The 12,263-nt window shown below is 44.1% G+C and overlaps 1 protein-coding gene across 18 annotated transcripts in view; it reads right to left on the bottom strand.

The window, feature by feature from the left end:
• Positions 1 to 4,655: 4,655 nt before the first annotated feature.
• Positions 4,656 to 12,263, bottom strand: part of Kidins220 (kinase D-interacting substrate 220) — an 88,250-nt gene continuing 80,642 nt past the window's right edge. For 13 of the 18 annotated variants that reach the window (XM_006515258.4, XM_006515250.4, XM_006515251.4 and 10 more), the window contains 2 exons: positions 6,530 to 11,226; positions 4,745 to 5,105 (listed from right to left, as the gene is read on the bottom strand). In XM_006515258.4, the coding sequence (XP_006515321.1) occupies positions 9,967 to 11,226 (1,260 nt within the window). In that variant the 3' untranslated portion in view covers positions 4,745 to 5,105; positions 6,530 to 9,966. Of the gene's footprint in view, positions 5,106 to 6,529; positions 11,227 to 12,263 lie in introns of those variants that run through there. The other 5 variants (XM_006515259.3, XM_006515260.4, XM_017315243.2 and 2 more) reach the window with 2 other exon arrangements.

Below are 12,263 nucleotides of genomic sequence, written 5' to 3'. Positions count from 1 at the left end.
GAATACGAGTATAAAGCACTGGACTAGGGTGGGGGTGGGGCGTCCAAGGGAATCTAACTCACTACTAGTCAACCTGCTGGAGATCCAGCTCAACAGGGCTGTGCCACATTCGAGGTTAATAGACAATAGACAGTAGTCACTGAACTAAGCAATGGCCCTCCAATTGCAGGTTGTTATTGTTTTAGGAATCATTAAGAAGAAAATGCTGCCGTTGACATTGCTCGCTGTAGGACATTTTGTAATATTGTGTAAGGCAGAATGTGGGGAAAAGGGCATCCCAGAAGTAAAGATATTCAAACACAAAACACTTGGAAAATGGTCAATGACATCATATGGCAGAAGATTTATTTTACAAACTAGAATGCTGTCAGTCTGTCTGTCCACCGGCTTCTAAAACTAGGAGCTCAATTCCTAGGACAGAACTCTCAGGCACTAGAGTTTGTCTTCTTTTTTGTTGGGTAGCTGTGCTATAGCCAGGTTCTAGGGTAAAGTGGGAGCCTGCCAGTGTTAGATCACAGTTCCACCCCCACCCCTCCCACTCCCCTCTCGCCTCCCCTTTCCTTTTCTCCCCCTCCCCCTTCCCCCTCCCCCCTGAGATAGTAAGAAAGTACTCCGTGTTGTTGCCTTGCCTCCCCTTTGAACATGCAAGCTATGTTTATAGTCCCATCTAAGCACATATCTAGGCCTCTGTGGCAAGGGCTCATAGGCTGGGCCAGACTACATCACATGGGAGAAGTTGGCTGACCCCCTTGAAAACCTGTTAAGAATTTTTATATAAATAAGTAATAATAATTTATTATTATTATTTATATTTATGCAAATATATTTATATAAATAAATTATGTTAAATAATTTATAGAAAGAGAGAGAGAGAAAGAAAGAGGGAAAGGGAAAGGGGAAGGGGAAGGGAAAGGGGAAGGAAGGGGAAGGGGAAGGGGAAGGGGAAGGGAAAGGGAAAGGGAAAGGGAAAGGGAAGGAAAGGAAAGGAAAGGAAAGGAAAGGAAAGGAAAGGAAAGGAAAGGAAAGGAAAGGAAAGGAAAGGAAAGGAAAGGAAAGGAAAGGAAAGGAAAGGAAAGGAAAGGAAAGGAAAGGAAAGAATGGAAGAAAGAAAGACAGACCATCCTCTGCCCTTTCTTCAGGAAGCCCATTGTGCTAACCACGGTGGCTGTGTCTAGCTCAGCCCCTATGGATCTGAAGGGAAGGCTCTTCTCTCAAGGCCCCATCAAACGTCCTTTGGGAGTTCTCTTCTAACGTTCCTCTGACATGAAGCTGACCTGGTTGTGAGATTCTTTCTCTCTTCTAAGTTCATTCCAAATTGGTTGCACTCAGGCCAGCGTCTTTCCTCAAACCTTCCTGTTTACCCTACAGCTAAAGCACAGTCCACAAATCTGCAGGCATAAGAAGGCCCACGTGACTCTTGCTGCTGCTGGGGAGGCCGTTCAAGAATTGACTCCTAAGAATCAAACACATTACAGGTATGTCTGGCGTCCTAAGTGCCTTAAATGGCAAGGGTCTATAGGGGTTGTAAAGCTTTCTTTGCTCAGTTCACAGCCTTCTTGAATCTCCTTGCCCTGCTCCCTACTTCTCGAAACCATGGTAGAACTGGCTGATTGATATACCCGACACTCCTCCCTCTGTGTCAGAGGTTAGGATTTTAGTTAACTTTCCTATCAGGATAAAAGCTGTACCAAAGTCAAAAATCTCAACACAAAGAATTAACTCCTATTACTTTAATGCAAGAAGACACCATCAGCTAGGGGTAATACTATGTGCTCATACTATGTGGGGCACATCTATGTGCTCATCTCACTGTGACCTTCCTTCAGGGCACAGAACCACACCCAACTTCCCAGCCTGCCTTGCAGCTCAGCAGGAGCCCATGACTTGAGAAGCCAATGTGGATAAAAGTTCAAAAGTACCATTCATAACTCTGCAGTCTGGACAGCTCACTCTTCACTGTTGATCCCTTGCTCCTCTTGGACATATTATTGATCAAATATGTAGCTAGAGGACTCTGCTGCCTTGAGGATGGTGCAGCCACAAGATAATGGAGCTATGTTTTTATGTAAACTTAGGTAACAATGAACTATTATGAACAACATGTACAATAAATGACATTTGTGATGGTACTACCCTACTGCTGAAGACATCACGTACCTGAGTCATAGAACATGATGGAACCAAGTTGATACATCCCTAGTGGCTCGCTTTCATCTGCAAGCTGCAATAGTGATTGGCCTGGCAAGACATGCCCACTGGTCCAATAGTGCCATGAACATTATGAGAACTGTCTTAGTTAGGGTTTTACTGCTGTGAACAGACACCATGACCAAGGCAACTCCTATAAGGACAATGTTTAATTGAGGCTGGCTTACAGGTTCAGAGATTCAGCCCATTATCATCAAGGCAGAAACATGGCAGCATCCAGGCAGGCATGGTGCTGGAGAAGCTAAGAATTCTACATCTTCATCTGAAGGCTGCTAGCAGAATACTGACTTCCAGGCAGCTAGGATGAGGGTCTTAAAGCCCACGCCCACAGTGACACACCTATTCCAACAAGGCCACACTTCCAAATAGTGCCACTCCTTGGGCCAAGCATTTTCAAACCACAACAGTAACCAACCACTTTCTGATTAGATTTAAAGCCAGTTCCACAACATGAAACCTATACCTGGCACTATTACTGGGCCACTAACCTACTGTTAGACAGGTCATAGGTCTAGGGGAGAACCTACTATTATGTTGCTAAGTGGACATAGTATTAAGCCAATTCCTAATGACTTTTCATCATATCCATAGAGCAGTGCATCTCTTAGCTTCTTATCTGAGACGCTTTCATTTGCAGTAGGCAGTAATCAATACAGAGACTGACAACTGACCAAGGTACAGAGAATAAGAGATTGCAAAATGTTCAACCCTAAAGGGAATATATAAGACACTATACACACTGGGGTGGTGAGATGGCTCAGTGGATAAGAGCACTGACTGCTCTTCCAAAGGTCCTGAGTTCAAATCCCAGTAACCACATGGTGGCTCACAACCATCTGTAATGAGATCTGATGCCCTCTTTTGGTATGTCTGAAGACAGCTACAGTGTACTTATGTATAATAATAAAAATAAATAAATCTTTGGGCTGGAGCGAGTGGGGCCAGCCAGAGCAAGCAGAGGTCCTAAAAATTCAATTCCCAACAACCACATGAAGGCTCACAACCATTTGTACAGATCACGCAGAAGAGGGAGTGAAGAGTGTAAGCGATGATGGCTGACTACAGGGACACCTTCTAGACACAGCAGGGTGGCTGCACATATGAACTCACAGTGGTTTGGACAGCAGTCTGTATAAAACCCATGCAAGTCCAAGCCAGACCGAATCCCAGCATGGAGCAGGGAATTGGGCACACAATCCCACACCTAACAGTGGTGCAGCCGACAGTTTCTCAGCTTCTGGGCAATAAAGGGCCAGCTTGCTCTGAGAGTTCAGCCTCTGGTAAACCAACCACATTTCAGTAGAAGACCACACATCTAAGATTATTTGGGGCAGCATAATTTGTCTTGAAGGTTTAAATTTTTTTTAAAAAAAGGATAAAATATAGAGTTGATAGGGAGGGGGAAGTAGATATGTGAAGGACCGAGGGTGATCAAAATACATTGTATAGAATGCAAAACTCTCAAAAATCAAAAAAAAAATGGAAACTCAAATGCATTTGGTTAGTGAGACTGGGGAATTGATATTAAGAATGATACCCCTGCTACACATGGTAAGGAGATCTTCAAATCGTGCATAATCACTCGTTCATATGAAATATGGAATCCTAGTACAGCATGCCCCTTATATGGTCAAGCAATCAGAATGGTCTGCGATGGCAAAGGATGGGAGGATGAGGGTGGTCCCCAAAAATAACCCACTGAAAGAAAGGTTGAAGTTAAGTTCTGAGCTTGCTAATATAAGCCAGGCACTGTGATGGTCCTGACATTAAACAGTCTCACTGTGGTTATAAACCTGAATTGGGGGTTCACCACAGCTAAGTCACACTTGAATATAATTTTCAAGATTCTAATGTGAAGCACAGATACACCAATTTGGTCTGGCTCTAGACTCACATTGATGCATGAGATGGGCATCTCTACCACACCAAGGGTTAAATGTGCACAAGAGGATTTTAGAACACGTGTAGAACACGTTGCCTAGCACTTTAGAAGGTTGTGGTCTACCATGGTGGGCTGTGGGTATCCATCATTGGGAATTTTCAATCAAGCATGATATTAATCTTGAGAGATCACTGGAATCACAAACAGAGAATTTTACTAATGCCAGACAGGTGACAGGGCAGGTATAAAAATGGGAGAAGGCAGGCCTATGAGAACTGTGGTGAAGGTGTGGGGCAGCAGGGCACATAGAGACTCTGGTAGTTCTGCTGGCCTGGTTTAGATCTGCCTTACTCACTTACAGACACTGCTGCCTACTGTCCTGGGTTGTCTGAAATCAGGTTTTTCTAAAAAGTTTTGTTGACGTGTCTTCTTGAGGTACTGTGCTAATAATGTCTTGTGGCAAGATAGGATGCATAGAATATAGCTTCCAAGAAAACAGACAAAAGAAGACAGAAAAGAACATGGGCAAAACATGGAGAGAACATAGACTCCAAAAAGAAAATGATCTCTTTCAAAATAAAGAAGTTTAATTTGCATTAAGTAAAAACAGCATGCCTTCTAAAAGTTCTAAGAAATACAACTTGCAAGCGTAAGAACTGTAACAATTTTGAAAATATCTATGTTTTATTAGTTATCTGACCAAGAATATGCTACAGGACATGAGAGGAGAGGCTGGGTTATTTACAATTTTTTTCTATACATTGGGCTTTAGCCTAAAATCTCATAAAAGTAACACTTCTTTAAAACCTAACTTAAATCCTACAATTACAGAGAACAGATACATCTGGTTAAGGTGACACATTTCTTCTCTGGCTAGAGTGATGGCCGTGTCTTCTTCACCCCCTTATACGTGGTGAGGAAGCCAGCTGGGAAAATTAACCGAATTGTCAGGAGAATGAGAAAGAAGCGCTGCTTGGTCTATGGGCAGATACTAAGGTTCTAGAGCCCTTGTTGCCTTGAAAGAGAAGGAGGTAAATACATGTAAATGCGATAAAACCGGAAAAGGATCACGAATCAGCGAGACCTTAAGGGCCTCAAACAGCTTCTTAACATAATACAGGGAACATTCTCTTTTGTGACTACGGGTTCACACGCTCACGTCCTGACAGGCTAGTAATTCATTTTGATATGCCCAGTCCATGCTTTGCTAGACTGCAGTAAAATAAATAACTCTACAGAGGACATCTTTAGCTGCAGAGGAAGGACTGGGGAGTATTCCCTGTCAGTCAGTGACCACAGGCCACACCCACAGGCAGATTCAGAATATTTTGTTTTGGTATGAGAGTGTTAAGCACTGTATGTTTTGTGTTGTGTGTTTTGGGTTTTTTTTTTTTTTTTTTTTTGCTAACTTTTGTTGGTCTTTACCTCAGTTCAGATTCCACCCTTTGTTGTTTCTGGGAATGCAGATGGCCTTTTACAGAGGCACAAAAGCAATAAACACCAGTGGATGGCCACACTTCAGATTTCAAATGCTGGACCTTGCTAGGGCTGGACACAGTGCTCCTAGGTGGCAATGGCAGCATGGGAGAGTGAGCCCCTGGCATTCTACAGAGCCTGTGACTTTCTCATGGGACTGTCACTTGGGGTGGGATCCTATCCTGAGTCAAGAAGGGGTCGATCCTTCTTGATCAACCTCTCTCATCACTTTTCAAAATGTTTCACTCTCCTGGGAGACCAGCACAGTGCCCATCCACCCTTCAGCCACTGAGGCCCCTTGCAGAAACGGTTTCAGCTCCGAGTTCCAGAATGTCCTTGGAAAGCCTTTCACCCACAGCACCTGCCTACACCAACAGCCGGAGGGCCGTGAGGCCAGAGCCGTGGTTTGCTACTTCTTTTTTTTTTTTTTAATTGAGATCATAATATATATCCTCCTCCCGTCCTTCCCTCCCTCCAAACTCCTCCACATAGCCCTCGTTGCTCTCTTTCAGACTCATGGTCTCTGCTTTTCATTAACTATTGTTACATACATACAGGTATGTATGTTCCTAAACACACACATAACCTGTCCAGTCTGTTCCATGTTACTTATGTTTTCAGGGCTCTCCGTTTGGTACTGGTGAACAACTGGTGTGCTCGTCCCTGGTTAAGACCGTTTCTCCTACTGCCAGCATCCCTTAGTTTCCCCTAGCTCTGGGTAGGGTTGAGGCCCCATGAGCTGCCCCCAGGCCCCAGTCCACTTTGGCAAGCCTACTGCTCTTGCTCAGCTCATGCTGAGGAAGCCATGGATTGGTGTACCTTGGCAGTCCTAGGACACAGGATCTCACAGCAGCAAGGTTTGCTGATTGTTTACTTTAAAAACTCTTCAACCATGTGGGTGACAGTGCTTAACTAGCAACTGTTCCAAACACTTCTTACTTGGAAAACTAGTTTTTTACATACCTCAGTTTAAACTGGATCTTCTGAACCGCTGTCTATCTAGCACAGGGGCGGCATTTTCTTCCTAGGCAGGAAAGGGTTTAACATTATGTAAGACTTTAAATCTCTTTCTACTTAATTAGTCTCAACCAGGGATTCTCAACCTTTGCCAAGCGATGAGCCAATTAAACCCTGTCCAGAGCCAGCTCACTGCTATCGGTAAATCTCTAGTGCTCAGCTCACTGTGTAACTCCAGCCTAGACTTCAGCTTGAGTGCCCAAGGGTGCCACGTCAGAGGGCTCACCTGCCCCAAGCACGAGGGGGTCCCCATTCACTTGCATTCTGCTGTGTCTACTTAGCCCAGGAAAGAAGACGGGGGATAAGGTAGGATGGGACCCATAGCACAGATTTGCCAAAAATGTTAATTTGATAGCACCCTCCTTTCTACCTAATCCTTCAAGGTCATTCACCCATAAATTAAAAGGGACTCTAGGCTCTCTTTTCCTGGAAAGTACATTGATCTATTCAGGAGTTTGCCAGGAATTCATGGATTTTTTTTTTTAATTCAGGGATATTTCTAAAGAGGCTGAGAATTCCTGGTGTAACCAAAAATTACGTGGTCTTAAAACCTTTTAAATTTAATACTTTAGCTAGGCCAAAAGAAAAAAGAAAGATTTAATTTCATTCAAAAAATTCTAATGATTAGTAAGAAAAAAATCATGATCACAGATTATTTTATTATAGCACCAGAACATGCGAATTAGCTTAAGTTCTCGAGATGAGTACTTATTTAAGCACAAACAACTCTTAAAATTACTTTGGTTAGGCAATTAAGATTATCCTGACTATATTTAAAACCTATACAAAATAACACACAAAAACAAGTTCTCTTATTGAAAATACTTCAGATTTGCATTTTTAGTTTTATGAGATAGGGTCTCACACAGCTCAGGCGGGTCTCAAAATCTCTATGTAGCTGAGGTTGACCTTGAACCCCTGATTCTCCTGCTTCTGTCTCCTGAGTACTGGGATTACAGGCAGAATCACTACGCTCAGTGAGGCTTACAATTCACAGTGTAGACGTCTTAGTCATCCAGCACTGGGAAAGTAGACTCACGCCTTTAATCCCGGCACCGGGGAGCAGAGGCAGGTGACTCTCTGAGTTCAAGGTCAGCCTGGTCTACAGAGTGAGTGAGTTCCAGGACAGCCAGGGCTGCAGATGTACTCAGAAAATGACCCTCCAGAAGGCCACGGTGTTGGTGTTAGGATGCTATGTCAACAGAGCTGAAGGTGGAGCCAAGTGACTCAGAGTTTTTGAGATTGGCAGGGTTTAAGCTTGGCTCACTTTTCTATTGTTTCATTCAGCTTAAAGCAGTTTTTCCTGTGTGAAAATCAGACTGAGCTATGCATTATAGACACAGACACACACTGACATGCAGCCTCAGAAATAATGGTGACTCGGGGATCCATCTGGCCTGTCACTTTCTGTGTCAATAGGAGAGAGCAACGTCCAGAACGTACACATAATAAGCTGCTATTCTACAGGGATCTGGACCACTGCCTCTAGCTACAGAGATGGACTTCTCAGTGCTGTGGTGCCCACGTGCTCTGGGATGCTGTGCTTCAAGAAAGCAGGCACAGTGGCTTCGGAGCCAACCTCTCTCAGAAAGACAATAAGGGCTGCCTGGAAATTCTGAAAATTTCATGACCTACATGTAAGTCTTTACATACTCCAGTCATAGGACAAAACAGACACACAGATCATGTTTTAATTTTTAATCAGAATGGGAATTGTCATTGCTATAGTGAATAAAACTCCGTGAGTCAGAATGGCATGCAACTCTTTATTGTTCCTAGTCCCCGTGTGCACTTGGCACTCCAGCATTAACTTCACAGACAGTGTGAATAAAGGGCTCCCATGACCGTGAGCTATAACTACTCACCTGGAAAGAAACCAAACTGCCTCTCAAGTACCCATCACATGATATTGCATAATGTCAGTAACATCGTGCTGTTTTTAATGTTTAAAAATACCTGTTAAAGATCATGCAACATATGCACTTCATGAAAATGCTCAATTACACTCAAACAGCAAGGCAGTGGGACACGGAGCAGCTATGAGCACAGTGTCAAGTGAACCACACAGGTCCAGTCAGTGATGGACATCTCACTGAGCACTAAGCCTGCAACCTTACCATCTACAATTCTACCCATGGCTCAGGACACACCACTAGAGCTGATCTACGTAAACACACTATGATCAAATGACAAACAGTTTCAATGCAGGATGAAGACAGGCACACCTCTAGCCTAAATGTATGTGGTCATTCTCCTAGCTCTGCTAAGAATAATAAAAGTGTCAAGGTCACACCAGCTCCGCCTCTATTCTTGCTTTGTTGTATGCTTTCAAATTCCTTTTTAAAACCATGCCTCCATTTTTATAATCCACCCCCCTCCCCAGAACTAAAATGCTGATTTAGGAACAGATACGTTAAATAATTGCAGTACAGAGGCAGTGATTTAATGTTAGCAAACTAAATACTGTCATTTGTCTAGTACCACCGTCACTAACTCCTTTAATGTCTTCCCAAATCTCTGGAGGAAGGAAAGGCCTAGCACTTGGGGCTGGGGACGTAGCTAGTCACTAGAGGACTTAGATCTGTGAGGTCCTGCGTTTCATCACCAGTACCACTAACTTTTCTTTAGCCATGAGCATTACTTAGTAGCTGCAGAACAGACTAAGATGGTTTTGAGGGCACAGGTGGGTGGTGTCGGAAGCCAGGGCTGGGTTGGAAAGAGTATCCCAGGAATACACTGCCCTCCTCCAACTCCTCTGCTAACGACTCACCATGGCCCAGGCCACTGCTTTGGGCTCTGCTAACTCACTTAATCATCAACTTTTACGCCCTCTTTAGTATGTATTTTCTACTTAAATTTTAAGACCTCTTAAAAGCAATGATTCTTATACAGAACACTGGCTATCCATTTGCTAGGTATTCACTTTTAGTTTCTGGGCTACTCTAAAACCTATAAATCTGCACCAAGATTAAACACTACCAGTGAAATTGGTTTCTGCTTCATCTAATACTATATCTCCCCTCAAATGTTACATGAATAGTTTATAAAGGAGATCTCTGGGTTTATTTCCTTGTGACTTAAGCCCTTTCAATTTAAATACATTTCCGACCTCTCTCTGTATTCAGCCTGATCTCATCTCTGCAGAGCTGTGCGTCAGGAAAGGGCACAGCAGTGGTAGTGAGACGTTAAAGTGCCTGTGGTGACGGTGACAATGGAGATGACTGGTGACCGTCCTGTCAGGCTTTCCCGTCTGCTTCCCCAGTGCCTGCCACCTATCAGGTGTCTGTGATGCATAAACACGATGAGTAATGAGGATGGGTCAACTCAAAGCTTATGACACTCTTGTCCTCAGGTAGGACAACGCTACTTCACTTCTCTCTTCCTCAGAGAATGCTTTCTCTCTCTTCCCCAAAGCCCGTGCTATCTGAGGAGGCTGCATGCAGCTCAGACGCATCTTTCGAGAGCCTGGTGTAACTGGAGCGCTGGCTTCGCTTGTGCGCCATGCTCTTCAGGTTTTCATTCTGCACAGCAGTTGGGTTGGGACTGGGCCCAGGCCTCAAAATGACCTGGGATGTTTCCCTGACTCCCTCTATCTCATCAAAGTTCTGATTGGCTCTGTTGGTGGGCGCAGTGTTGTTGTTCAGAGTCACAGTGCTGGGTGTTCGGTTTAGATTGTAGGCCTTCTGGCACGAAGGCCAGCTTTCTTCAGGGCTGCTAGCGATCAGGCTGCACTCAGAGGGGCTTTTCTTGTCTTCCGAGCAAATGGACATCCGAGCTATGACAGGATCTTGCAGGCCACTCAGACTGTGTGGCATCCCTCGCTTCCCACTGTGGCCCTCATCTTCAAGCTCGATGAGATTCGCCTTTTCCAGCTGGGAGTCATCCGCTGCCTCATTGTGGAGAGAGTGGTTGGGAGAACTCTCATTGGACCTCACTCCCGAATCGGAGGAATCTTTCTTGTCGAGGAGGGCGTCCGACAAATACTCTTTTGCTTTGATGAATGTTCTGATAGGCTCGACGCTGTGCTCTGGAGACTTAGCCACTCTCTCTGCTTTGCCTTCGGCCTTTTTATCCTTATCATCTTTGAGCAGTGGGGTATTATCTGACTCTTCTGTCCCAGACTCATCTTCATCACTGGGCAGTTTCTGGTAGCGCAGACCACTTCCCTTAAGCTTCAAGTCTGTCTGGAAGAGACTAGGCCGTTCTGAAGACTTCTTGCCTGGGAGCAGCTTACTACCTGACTGGTCGGATTTCTCATCTTCCTCAGTAATGGGGTCCAGGGGTGAGGCCTCATTAGTGGACACCCCTGATGAGGAGTAATCTAGGACATCCCCCCTCTTCATTAAAAATGACTTCCGCCCCTCCTCCTGCTTTAGCTCATTCTCCTTCCCCCTTTCTTGTTCTAGATTAGAATGAATGGAGCCCCCTGAAGAACTCTGACCTATGTAGTATGTGCTGTGTGGAGAAGATCTGCCGCTTATTGTTGACGACCCTGTGCCCCCTTCTAACTGGGACATCTGAGCAATGTACTCTCTATAGGCATCTCTATACTCGGCCTGCACCTTATCAGTAAGCTTTGAAATTTCAATACTGGAGTCCTGGGAATTGAGACTCGAGAGACTTGGGGTTCTGCGAGTTTGTGACTGTGAAGACAGAAAAAAAAAATTTAAGAATTCAAATAAGAAGGGGAAATACATAATAAACATCAGCTTAGGAAACACATATGTATACTAATAATGTAAAAGTTATCACAATTCTAGGGTCTTAAAAAATCGACCTAACAGTTTAACAAAAGCTATGAGTTCATGAATAATTCTGTAATTAGCTTAGAAATTTTTAGCAACATTAATTTACTGTTTATATTTAAAAGAACAATTTCAGGTTGTAGAAGTCATCTGAGCATTTGTGTTTAGTAATTTCAAGTTGTTTTATTTAAGGTAAAAGCACCTTCTAGAAAGAATTCCTCTTAGAAGAGATAAAGAAGAAACAAAGACAGACTGCAAAAACAAAACAAAGTCTTTAAGGTACAATAAAGGAACCTGTCTCAAATTATTTGACAAAATTGGAAGTTCCTGTCCAATTTTAATTCAGAGAAAGAAATGTTCTTAAAATGGGGGGTGGGGGGATAACACAGATTTGCAATGAACCTCAACAGAAGCTGTGGGTTCGCTGGACCCCAGGGAAATCAGGACGGGAGACTTAAGTTCAGTTTCTAGTACTGGGCTTTAAGGGACCAGCTGCTTTAGACTGTAGAAACGCTAACAAATGAACAATTAAAAGTACAGATTAGAAAAAAGAAACAGGGGAAGAAAGAAGCAGCGTCAAGAGAGTTTACAATCAGACCACAGGAAAGGCTAGAACCCAGGCACAGAGAGAGGCGAGACCATCTTTTCTCTGGAAAGGAGACAGCATCTGTCTCCTTGAAGAGGTCCCACAGGATGCTGTCAGACTAGAGGAGTGATACCTCCCCCACCCACTAATGCAGCTCTCCTCAAAGGCTGTGGGGCCCCTGTACAGGGGACCCATGTGTCCTGAACTGCACTCTGCAGGACATGATGGTGGTCTGTGCCTTCTCTCCTTCATTCACGGAGTGCCCAGAGCTACATGTATGTGTGTTGTCTCAGGAGATGTGAGGGAAGGAGCAACTGGGGACCCAGCAGTCTTCTATGAAGACAATCAT

This window comes from Mus musculus, chromosome 12 (genome assembly GCF_000001635.26).
Source record: "Mus musculus strain C57BL/6J chromosome 12, GRCm38.p6 C57BL/6J".
Classification (NCBI taxonomy): Eukaryota; Metazoa; Chordata; class Mammalia; order Rodentia; family Muridae; genus Mus; species Mus musculus.
Note: the sequence above shows the minus strand (reverse complement) of the source record. Positions and strands in the feature narration are given on the sequence as shown.